The sequence below is a fragment of the Cucurbita moschata genome, unplaced genomic scaffold, assembly GCF_002738365.1.
Source record: "Cucurbita moschata cultivar Rifu unplaced genomic scaffold, Cmos_1.0 Cmo_Scf00120, whole genome shotgun sequence".
Classification (NCBI taxonomy): Eukaryota; Viridiplantae; Streptophyta; class Magnoliopsida; order Cucurbitales; family Cucurbitaceae; genus Cucurbita; species Cucurbita moschata.
In genome coordinates this window covers 194,180-206,222 of record NW_019268636.1, presented here as the reverse complement: position 1 = coordinate 206,222, position 12,043 = coordinate 194,180, and the positions used below count along the sequence as shown (strand labels likewise).

The 12,043-nt window shown below is 34.9% G+C and overlaps 3 protein-coding genes across 3 annotated transcripts in view; 2 read left to right on the top strand and 1 right to left on the bottom strand.

The window, feature by feature from the left end:
* The first annotated feature begins 977 nt into the window (after positions 1-977).
* Positions 978-4,351, top strand: LOC111439955. The gene has a single exon (XM_023077386.1). The coding sequence runs from the start codon at positions 2,391-2,393 to the stop codon at positions 4,230-4,232; it is 1,842 nt and encodes a 613-aa protein (XP_022933154.1). The 5' UTR covers positions 978-2,390; the 3' UTR covers positions 4,233-4,351.
* Positions 4,352-5,458: 1,107 nt separating this feature from the next.
* Positions 5,459-6,386, bottom strand: LOC111439943 (uncharacterized protein At4g13230). The gene is made up of 3 exons (XM_023077375.1): positions 6,261-6,386; positions 5,900-6,016; positions 5,459-5,789 (listed from the first exon to the last, which is right to left on the bottom strand). The coding sequence occupies exons 1-3, from the start codon at positions 6,384-6,386 to the stop codon at positions 5,580-5,582; spliced, it is 453 nt and encodes a 150-aa protein (XP_022933143.1). The 3' UTR covers positions 5,459-5,579.
* Positions 6,387-11,714: 5,328 nt separating this feature from the next.
* The window catches only part of LOC111439945 (dynamin-related protein 4C), a 7,614-nt gene continuing 7,285 nt past the window's right edge, over positions 11,715-12,043 (top strand). Inside the window, exon 1 of the mRNA XM_023077378.1 lies at positions 11,715-11,813. The gene's annotated coding sequence lies outside the window, so the exon portion shown is untranslated. The remainder of the gene's footprint in view (positions 11,814-12,043) is intronic.

Sequence of the window (12,043 nt, the reverse complement as noted above, 5' to 3'; positions counted from 1 at the left end):
TTTTTTTTTTTTTTTTTTTTTTTTTTTTTAAATTAGTTTAACGACTATTCAGTCATTGAGATGATGTTATCTACAAAGGTGGTTGCGAATCCAAAAATGGATCATTGAGATCATAGATCGTGTCTTCATCTTCTTCCTCTATAATAGAAGGAGAAGATGTTGAACCGACTGATGTGGCTTCTTGAAGAAGCTTTTGAAAATCAGCTTCCGAAGTTGTCTGGGCTAATGCGGCGAGTAGCCTCGACTTTGAATTAAGAAATTCAGAGGTCTTCTTCTTGGATAAATCCTGAAGGTGGCCATTCTCAGATAGCCAGACCTTTACTGCTTTGATGTCTGCGTGGGTATAAGTATATTTATCCCACCATTTGATTTTGATAATTTTGAAGACCTGTTTTATTTGGTCTTCGTTCTCTTTTATTTGAAAATTCCAGGTTAATATCCAAGGGATTTGAAAATATACACAAAAGCGCATGGTCAATGGAAATGGGATTTTGAATATGTTTTGAACAAAATAGTGGAAAGATTCCTGGATTGGAACTGGGAATATATCTTTGGCTGATCCAAAGATTTTCCACCATTTGATGAACCAAAACGGGTAATGAATTTTATGAGCATTTTGGCAGAATTGAATGAACCATGAATGCTCATAATTTTGATACCAAATGACATTGAACCATGCCATCTGATAGTCTCTGTATGAGTAAGAATGAGGAACAAAAGGTTTTGAGAATGTCTTTTCCGTGTATGGGTCTTGATTCCAATACGTCGGATTCATGACTTTAAAAATTTTTAATTTTGAATACGCGATTTTCGATTATATCAAGGAAAGTAAGATTCACATTAACTCGTTGATCAATTATATCAAGGCAAGAAAATATGTTTGAGATTTGAATCACTTCACCAGCAAGATTAATTATGTCAAACTTGAATAATTCTAGACATGCAACCTAAACTACATAGAATTGTATAGAAACTTAGCTCTGGGCTATAGGAAAGCAAAGAAACACTTTTTACAACATTTTTCAAGTCTATTTTACAAAGACAACATACATGGTTTTATACAGCCTCAAAACGAGACCCTTGACTTTCCATGAGACATTTCAAGAGTTGTAACCTTCATACTTTATGACTGTAATTATCCACTCTATAAATGTAGCCTAAAAGTAAATAAAAAGTCTTAAAACTTAAAATATAATTATGGAACACTCTAAATCTAGATTATCATCTACCCAAGAATTTGTAACCATTTAAGAATAAATGAAGTCTCACTTGACGTAGCTTGAATTTATTGTTGCATAAATGAAGTTTGATTCTTCTTTGATGTGACATAAATTGCAAATTGAGTTTATTTCGTGTTAATTTGAACAACATTTTTTACATCTTCTTTGAAATTCATATTACATGATTAGGATGCCTTGATTCATATCATTCTCCACTCCTTCCAGAGGATTCGTCCTCAAATATATTTGTGAAACTTTGGTGCAAAAAAATAAGTTAGGAGAAACAACCAAACAAAACCAGTGTGAGAACCAAAAATAAAAGGCAGCAACAACCAATCTTCGAGGTGGCAGTAAGAAACGAAGACAAGATTATCCTGAAGGCAAACTAACATCGAAAACAATCAGGAGGCAAACAAAGAGTCTGAAGCAGCGAGACAACCAAAACAACGCTTCAACGGGCACAAAACCATTGATCGAAAAACCTTGAGAAAGAAACAACTTTGTGGCAAACCAATGATAGGAAAATGTAATAAATAATATTAAGAGATCCAAATCTTCAACGAAGAAACGCTCATCTCCAAACCAAATACAAAAATACTTATTGTCAATACAACAACCACTATGCTCCTTGACAAAGTGACTTTGATAAACAACCAGGAAAGAAAAGAATCTCACAAAACCAAACCAAACCACACTTTCTTAAAGGTATGGAGAACCCAACCAAAGGAGCAAACCAACACTCTAAACTGAAGGAGAAAAAGAATTTGGTGATGGAGAAGAACGGTGAAGAAGAATGATTGGCGATGAATGAAGTAAACGGGTAGGAGAAAAGAAATCCCAAAAATGTCTAAGAACCCACAATGATGGTGGATGGCGCAACGATTGACGATAATGCTTATCTTATTTATCTTTTAAAAATTAAACTAGTTTTCTATTGAATGCTATAATTGATTGTAAATTGCAATGTTGTATTGTTTAGTACTTCCTATTTATTTTTTAAAAAAAATTATAGTTTTTTTTTTTCTAAAAAAATGCAACTCAGTTGTATATAGTGGGGTATACTCCCTTCTAACATGACTTTCTTTCTTTCCTCTTTTTGGTGGCAGTGTGGTATTAGTGTGTAATACTAGTTCTTTAGCTCAACATGAAGCAAATTTGCAGAATCGTGTGATGCTTGTGCCTTCTTACTCTGATGAATTAATGGCCGATCATTCTTTAATTGTATCTGAGGCTGATCATTCTTTAATTGTATCTGATGCTGAACTTAGTCTGGTAGATCACACCCTGGTTATTGGACAAGAATTTCCTGATGTTGAAACTTGCCGGAGAATGTTGAAAGATATTGCTATAGCTATGCATTTTGATATTCGAATCGTTAAATCTGATCGTAGTCGGTTTATAGCCAAATGCTCCAAGGAAGGTTGCCCTTGGCGCGTGCATGTAGCAAAATGCCCTGGAGTTCCAACCTTTACAGTTAGAACCCTACATGGCGAGCATACTTGTGAAGGTGTTCGTAATCTTCATCATCAGCAAGCCTCTGTGGGATGGGTTGCCAGATCTGTGGCAGCACAAGTACGAGATAATCCACAGTATAAACCCAAGGAAATTCTCCGGGATATCCGCGATCAGCACGGAGTTGCTGTATCCTACATGCAAGCTTGGCGTGGGAAAGAACGTAGCATGGCTGCACTTCATGGAACTTTTGAAGATGGGTATCGCCTTCTTCCTGCTTATTGTGAACAAATAAGGAAAACAAACCCTGGAAGTTTTGCTTCAGTTTTTGCAACTGGACAAGAAAATTGCTTCCAGCGATTGTTTGTTTCATATCGTGCTTCGATATATGGGTTTATAAACGCCTGTAGACCGCTTCTTGAGCTTGATAAAGTACATCTTAAAGGAAAATACTTAGGAGCCTTACTGTGTGCTGCGGTTGTTGATGCAGATGATTCATTGTTCCCATTAGCTATTGCAGTTGTTGATGTGGATAGTGATGAAAATTGGATGTGGTTCATGTCAGAATTGCGAAAGCTTCTTGGGGTAAATACTGATAGTATGCCTAGATTGACAATACTATCCGAAAGACAAAGAGGCATGGTTGAGGCAGTCGAAACACATTTTCCGAGTGCCTTTCATGGATTCTGTCTGCGTTATGTAAGTGAAAATTTTCGCGATACGTTTAAAAACACGAAGTTGGTCAATATTTTTTGGAATGCTGTTTATGCTCTCACTGCAGCTGAATTCGACAGCAAAATTGCTGAGATGGTGGAGATCTCACAAGAAGTAATAACATGGTTTGAACACTTCCCTCCCCAACTGTGGGCTGTAGCATATTTTGAAGGTGTGCGGTATGGCCATTTTACATTAGGGGTTACAGAGTTGTTGTATAATTGGGCACTCGAGTGTCACGAGCTCCCCATCGTGCAGATGATGGAACATATTCGTAACGAAATGGCATCTTGGTTTAATGAGCGGCGTGAAATGGGAATGAGATGGACCTCCATTCTCGTACCCTCTGCCGAGAAGCGGATCACCGAAGCAATTGCAGATGCTCGTTGTTATCAAGTACTTCGTGCAAATGAAGTTGAATTTGAAATCGTCTCAACTGAGCGGACAAATATCGTGGAGATACATAGTCGTGTGTGCTCCTGTCGTTGTTGGCAATTGTATGGTCTGCCTTGTGCTCATGCTGCAGCTGCTCTAATGTCATGTGGGCAGAATGCTCATCTATTTGCCGAGCCATGTTTCACCGTTGCTAGTTACCGTGAAACGTATTCTAAAATGATATACCCAATCCTCGACAAGAGCCTGTGGAAGGAATCGGGCGAAGGAGAAGGAGGTGCGAAGGTTGATATCACAATACGCCCTCCCAAAATTCGTCGCCCACCGGGAAGGCCGAAAAAGAAAGTTCTGAGAGTTGAAAACTTGAAGCGCCCAAAGAGGGTTGTACAGTGTGGTCGTTGCCATTTGTTGGGACACTCTCAAAAGAAATGCACAATGCCAATGGGACATTAAGGAGATTGTCGAATATATTATCTTCCATTAGAAATGCAATAGAATTAGTGTAATGTGCAATATTAATTCTCTTGTAACCTATAGTTGCAAAATAATGTACTAAGTTATTTTTTGCCTAATTAAATAGTTTTTTTTTAAATTTATTTATTAAATTTATCATCCTTGTTCGGATATAGGTATGTATATTATTTATAAGAGCTAATATATCTTTGTTTTCTTCATCCAGATACGTAATGTATCTTCATTTACCTTTACCCGTTTGAGCTAGTTTGATTTGAGTTTATATATCTTCATTTACCTTTACCTCCGGAAGGTATCGATACTTCAAAATATTCTGTATATTACTTGTGAACTCTTGTTCGAAAAGCGCCCATGATGTTCATCTAAAAAGAGATTTATACACTATAAGATATTACAATATAATAATAAAATAAAATTTTGATTAAGATTCTATTTAAATTTGTATGAATTGAAATTTTTAAGCCTATGTCCAAGAAGAATTTGTAAGACAACGAGATGAATTGATTTGAGTTTATATATATCTTAATAAATGAAGGAAGTAGAAAGCTCTATTCTAACTTTGATTTGTAGACTTCAAAGGTATAAAAATGGTTACAAACTAGGAATCATGAAGGTAAATAATATGGCTTCGAGTGCGTCTTACTTAGACATTCTAAGTACCTCCAATAGTTAAATTACTAGAAAACTTTTTAGGCATGCTATTTTGCCTATGATGTACCATTTGTTGAGGATTGTTGGGAGAGAGTCCCACATTAGCTAATTTAGAGAATGATCATACATCTCCATTGGTATGAAACCGGACAATATCATACTATTGTTGAGAGTGATAATTAGATTAAAATATTTGTAGAGATTTGAGTTTGAATGTTAAGTAATGAGGTTAAAATGTCTCTAAACAACATTTGCACCATAAGAAGGCCTGACTTGTTTGGGTAAGCTTGAAGGCCAACGGTTTAAGTCCTCAAAGCCTTAATAGTCTTTTAAAACATTGTTTAGGAAAGAACTTTAAAAGAAACAAAGTAAGAACTTTATTTTTGAAATCGTAATTCCAATCCTCTTTACAAATTTACTATATATATTCGGTTCTCAAAATAATAAATAATTATTCCGTCCAAATCAAAGAACAAGCTCATTAGAAATTACTATATATATTTGGCTCTCGAATTTATAAGGAGAAATTAAAGATGCTATGATCTAGTCTCATACAAGTTCACCGGAAAACGATTTCCCAACATCTTCGTGGCTACTCCAAAGAATTTTTTGGATTGAAAAAATTTGCATATAGGTGTATATGGGTTTATTAGAAGGGGAAAAAAAAAAGGGAAATTAAGAACGGTTCTTGGTGTTCATGCACTTCTCAACAGTCTTTGCATTTGCTTTGACAAATTGCTTGGAGTCTTTGGTAGTCTCAACCACTGTGTCCTTTGCCCTATGGGCTGAGTCCTTTGCTGCTTCCATTGCCTCCTTTGCCTTTGCCGATACCTCTTGCGCTCTTGCACTCAGCATCCCTGCCATATCCCTTGTCTTCTCACTCACCTGCATTTTCAAATTCCCCATTTACTTATCTATCTTCAACATCGCTCTCATTCGTAGCTTCGATTCAGTTGATTTAAAAAATAAAATAAAAAATTGGGAGTTTTGATCACATGTTCTGCAGTAGAGTAAGCCTTGTCCTGCATCATATGTTCACCCGGTGTCATTCCTTCATTCGCCTCTGGGTTTATGGCATCTTTGGCTTCTGACCCATCTTGTGGTGGATTTGTCTGTCAAAGACGCACAAAAACATCACATCATCATCTGAAATGTGAGATTCGAATATCTAACTTCAAAAACATCACATCATCATCTGAAATGTGAGATTCGAATATCTAACTTCAAAAACATCACATCATCATCTGAAATGTAAGATTCGAATATCTAACTTCAAAAACATCACATCATCATCTGAAATGTGAGATTCGAATATCTAACTTCTTCAATTTTTACCCTTTTAACGAACGTACTTACATGAATAAATTTGGGGTTGGAAGCGAAAAGGAGGGAAGTGTTGGAAGTGGGTGATCTCCTTGCAATGGCTGGTGCCCCAAAATGACCAAACTTTGGTAGGCTTTTGAAGAGGGTGGAGCTTCCCATTTTTTTTTATTTATTTATTTATTATTTTTGTGAAGTTTGAAAGAAGAATTAATTGAGGAGTGGAAATGAGAAAGAGGGTATTTATAGAGTAAGAAAAGTGCCAAATAAAGGGTTTTGGTTGTCAAAATGAGAGCATTTTGCGCACATCATTGGCCTCCCACTTACTCAGCTGACCAACTTTTTTTTTTTTCTTTTCCAAACTTTTAAATATTTTGATTTAATCCATTCTAACTTTGCATAAAAAAATTATTTTTGAGAGTTATCTAAAAGAAAAAGAAGTCGAGCCTTGATTAAGGGGAGACGTACTTCGTTCGAGGGGAGGTGTTGGATGATGAAAGTCCCACCTTAGCTAATTTAGGGAATGATCATGGATTTATAATCAAATAATACTATCTCATTGGGATGAGGCCTTTTTGGAAGCCCAAAGCAAAGACACGAGAGCTTATGCTCAAAGTCGACAATATCATACCATTGTGGAGAGTCGTGTTCATATTTAGAACTATTAAAGTGAAAACAAGTACCAAAAATTGAGAGGACGGTGCTGAGAAGTCCTAAGATAGCTTCTCGATGTTGCTATAGCGAATCTTGATGCTACAAACATGTAACATCGTGCCTCACTTGATGCTATGATTTCTCGCTCAATACACCTCTATACTTAAAACACACTGCGTTGAGAAGTTATAGGTAGTCTTGACGTTTCATCAATTTTTCTTATTTCTTTCATACAGTTTAGCGTAGCATATTGAGGTGTTAGCCCTAGTGTCTCAATGCTACCTCTTTTTCGAGAGGAAAATAAAAAAATATTTATATTTCGATTATACACTATTTCGGAGTGTTGAAGGAGACTTTTGGAGAGAAAAATTATGTATGTTAGGAACAACGACCATTCACCTTGGCATATGATATTTTGTTCACTTTGAACACCTTTTGATCAATATTGGGTAAAGCCCTCGAACAAAGTATATCATAGATCATCCCGCTAAGTTAAGACAAGGGAATGACTTTGATACCAAATTAGAAACAACGACCATCCACATTGATATGATACTATCTACTTTAGACATAGGCTCTCATTGCTTTATTTTATGTTTCCCCAAAAAACCTCATACAAATAAAAATATAACGATCGTCATATGATTTTGATGGTAAAGCAATTGTACGTCAGTATACCTTAATGTAATATATCAGTCAACTTTGAAAATGTAACGACCCAATGTCTAGGATCCTGGCATTCCTATGCAATCTCCTGGACATGGTGATGTTACTTATTCTTCGCTTCTTAAGAGTGAAAACGATCCTCACAGACGAACACGGCGTTTAATAATTCTAAATAAAGCACGCTTAACCATGAAGTTTCTATGATCAGATGTCCCCGAAAATATAAAATATACATTTTTTCAAATTATAGATTATATCAAATGTATCAATTATATATTAGTAATAAATCAATATTCATTTAAAATGAAATTTCATGTATAATTTTAGTGGTTCAAATTTAATTTCAAGTATATCATATCATTAATGGATTTATATCGTTATATATATTATAGTATAAAATATTATTAATGATGCATCAATATTAGTAGAATTTATAATTATTCAAATACAATTTTAGACAAAATAACAGAAAAACACAAATCAATTGATAATTATACGTTGATAAAAAATACTAAGTGAAAATTGTAACATATTAACATGGTTCAACATTGTCATAAAACTAAAAACAAATAAATATCCACACTCGTTGGGAATTGGTTAAACTAACAAAAATATAAAGATATACCCTAAAATTATAAATAGAGTGTTTTAAAATAGTATGAAATATTAAAGTATTTTAAAAATAATAAATTAAGAATAACAAAATAATATAAAGAAATAATGTTTTTGACTGACATCAAACTCGCGCAAGTATTTTTAGACCAGTCGAAGTGCCACCCTGACAAAACAATAATTATTGTACATTTCTTAATAGACCTGAAGGTTTTGTCCTATGAACTCGAAACTAGACCGAACTAGTTCGGGTTCAAAAAAAATGAACTCAACCCAAACCTTATAGTTCACGTTGGGTTGGTCGCCCAATAACATCTTGTATCATTTATTGCTTTATCAAAATTGAAGAACATCATCCCTGTTTATTCGGTTACACAATGTTTGACCCATATCCCTTTAACTAATAAAATATGTAGTAAATAATGATACGTTAGCTAACTAAAAACGCTATTATATATGTTTTATAGTGTTTTTCGAATGTCTTAACAACTGGCATAATTAAAAATTTAGAATTTTTTACCGTGTTTGTGTATAGTTATAATAGCTGCTCTAATATAGTACGAAGGTATAGCTTATATATGTTGCAACATTTTTATTAAAGCTTTAATATCTTTACGTAGCTAAAAGATTAAGAGACGCTTGACATCGAGAACTGAGGAACGAGGGAGAAAGGAGCAACATTGAAAACTAGGGAACAATAGAGAATGGGGATATGCTCCCCTGGGTGCGAATTGGATGTTAATGTGGAGTTGCTTTAACACATTCAAGATATCGTATACCTATTGGAACAACCCTAATTTCTTACTAAAATAGAGTCGCTATCATGTGCATGACGTGACTTTTTTAAATAAAAATATTAATTTAAACTAATTTATAAAACGATGCATTGGGCTTGAGCGATCGCATTAAAAACCTTAAAACAAAACACCAAAAAATAATTAATGTGAAATATAAATAAAACAAAGAAAATATTAAGATAATGTCGTGATCTAACCTACAAAAGCTACAAAATAAGTAAAATGCAACTATCTAACACAAGTTTCATGGTATTCAATGTTAAACCGTCGTCATCCATATAAGAAAAGAATAGAACAAGGCATGAGTTTTTTAAGAAATACTCAATCCCACTATTGGGATCGAGGAATGCAAACAAATACAGAATGATGGGACATATCATTTAAAACCGTCTTCTCTTAGGCGGCTTGACAAATTGGATATATAGTACTTCTTTACACACAACCCACGTGTGCCTACCGGGCGAGCTCGCACACCTCTTGAGCCTACTGCTACTGGTCAAGCTATTTCTTTGAGCTGTTGTCGGACACTCGGAGGGAATAGCGACCGTTGTAGCATTATGGTAAACATGATGGTTATTTTCATTTCACAGTGTACGCGTTCGTACTCATCATAAAGTAGAAATATCCCGATGCATGTGAACATACGATTATGCATGAGGTTCCCATATTTTCTTCGTAGCTTAATAAATCATGAAAGACAACTCACATTCTTTCATCACATATCACACTCGGTAATATGCGTACCTAAACTCTCATAAATGTCTAAGGGAAATATTTTTGTTCAACCAAGACTCGTAATCGAAGAGTTTAGTATAACACTTGCTATATAGAGGTATCAAGTTGGCTTAATGGCTCCTCTTGTTATCCTTTTTGTCTTTAATTAGGAGTATGAACACTATTATAAAATAGGTCGAGAAATCTGAGTGAGCTCAATTAACTAGAATATTTATTTTCCCTAATACAAAAAATGATTTCTGTTTCGGATATTTTTTATTATTACTTTACCAGGTTTAAAATTTGAAACTAATTTATCTTTATTATTATTAAGAATTTAGGACCATTTTAAGGTAGAATTTTAATTAGTTTTAAATTAGGTTCATTGATATAATAATTAATAAAAAGAACATAATCTAATAATTAATATTTAATTAAAGATTAATAAATTAGAAATAAACATTGAATAGGGTCACATATGCAAAACACTCATGAGCCTCATGTGAGCCTATGTCAAGGATTTGGATCCGTATTTAAAATTAAGATCCGACCCAGATCTCCGCTAAAGTTAAAGGTGAAATTTAATCTATTTAGTACCCAAGTACCTCTCCCTATTCGGTCCTTCAAAAGCTGGTTGGTTACCTCCTCTCTGTCTTAGCCTTTCTAGCTTTGTTTTATTCCCTTCGATCCCAGCTCGTTGCGCCTAGTTTTGGTGTAGCAGCTATATTTCGATTCATCCTCTTTTTCCAAGGGTTTCATAATTGGACATTGAACGCATTTCATATGATGGGAGTTACAGGTGTATTGGGCGCTGCTCAGCTATGTGCTATTCATGGTGCTACCGTAGAAAATACCTTATTTGAAGATGGTGATGGTGCAAATACATTCCGTGTTTTTAACCCAACTCAAGCTGAAGAAACTTATTCAATGGTCACTGCCAACCGCTTTTGGTCCCACGTGTATGCCCAACATTCTCCTACGTCTCTTACAACACTGTCATAATGCTTGCTTTTTTGTTTTAAGAGTGAAAATTGTCCAGTATGTTTTGTCCTCCCTCACATGTCATTTCAAAATTTTAGAGTCTAAACAGATACTAATCGCCGACCTTAACAATGAAAAAATGTATTTTCAAGGTTTTACTGAATTTGAAGAGTTAAATGAATGAAATTAGGGTTTGAAAGTTAGAAAGGAAGGTAATTAAAAAGTGTAGTCTTTGATGACTTTGAAAAGGTGAAGTCCACCCAATTAAGAATAAAGGAAAAAAGGAAAAGGGAAAGAAAATAAAATATTATTTCCTCTCCTTTTGTTTTCACCATAAGAAGGAACCTTGCAACTTCCTCCCATCCATAAATCATATTTTATTATTTCTAAATATATTATTATTATTATTATTCTTATTAAATTATCTATGTTTATTTTACCCTTTTCTACCTGTTTGATTGGGTAAATTTTATCTTCGGTGAAAGAGTTGAATTGCATTAAACTAATATGAAATTTCGTGTTAGTTAGGTTGGTGACTCGAGAGTCCACAATCTAATCCAATCGTGCGAAAAAACTACTCTCGAGGAGGAGTATTTCGAAACTGCCTTAGAATGCACGCACAAACGTGCCGGAAATATTTTTTTACATGCGTGTGAAAAAACCACACCTGTGGAGCAGGGAGCCGCCCTAGAACGCAAAAGAAAACGTGTCGACGCGCAAAATTGGTGCCCAACCATCGAATTAGGGCATCCCCACCCTAGAACGCAAGCGAAAAAAGCTGGCCGCCCTAGAACGCAAGCGAAAACGCACGAGTGCCGCGAAATGAATGCATTGAGAATGGAATGGGTGGCTACTGTATTTTTACTTGCATTTTTACTGGGTGGCTACTGTATAATGAAGTAATAAATAATTATTGGAAATTAGCATGAAATCAGGACTCGTCGTCTCCTGTAAGGATTAATAAAAATAAAGTGTGTACGGAGAAAGAAAGGATTGAAAAGCAGAGACATTGGAGGCCCACTCTCACGTCACTTCTATGACGTCCTCTCTTATTCTTCCTTCTCCCGGAGCCCCACCCTTTCCTCTTCCCCCTACTCTATAAGAACACCACCACACCCATCGCCTCACTTCTATCTCCGCTTCACCTCCCACACTCTTCACATTTGTAAGTCCTTTCTATATTCTCTCTGCTTTTATGCTTTGGCATATTTACATTTGCTTTGCTTTTTCTGTTTCTGATCTTCCTTCAATGTTCTGTTTGGAGGAGATTTTGATCCTTTTTTTTTTTTTTTTTTTGCAATGATCGCTACGGTGTTTGTGTTTGTGTTTGTGTTTTTTTTTTTTTTTTTTTTTTTTTTTTTTTTTTTTTTTTTTTTTTTTTTTTTTTTTTTTTTT

Coding starts and splice junctions, on each gene's coding strand:
- LOC111439955 (XM_023077386.1), top strand. CDS start 2,391: ATGCTTGTGCCTTCTTACTCTGATGAATTAATGGCCGATCATTCTTTA.
- LOC111439943 (XM_023077375.1), bottom strand. CDS start 6,386: ATGGGAAGCTCCACCCTCTTCAAAAGCCTACCAAAGTTTGGTCATTTT. Junction 6,017..6,260: donor CCAACCCCAAATTTATTCAT/GTAAGTACGTTC, acceptor CGTCTTTGACAG/ACAAATCCACCACAAGATGG. Junction 5,790..5,899: donor CTTACTCTACTGCAGAACAT/GTGATCAAAACT, acceptor TTGAAAATGCAG/GTGAGTGAGAAGACAAGGGA.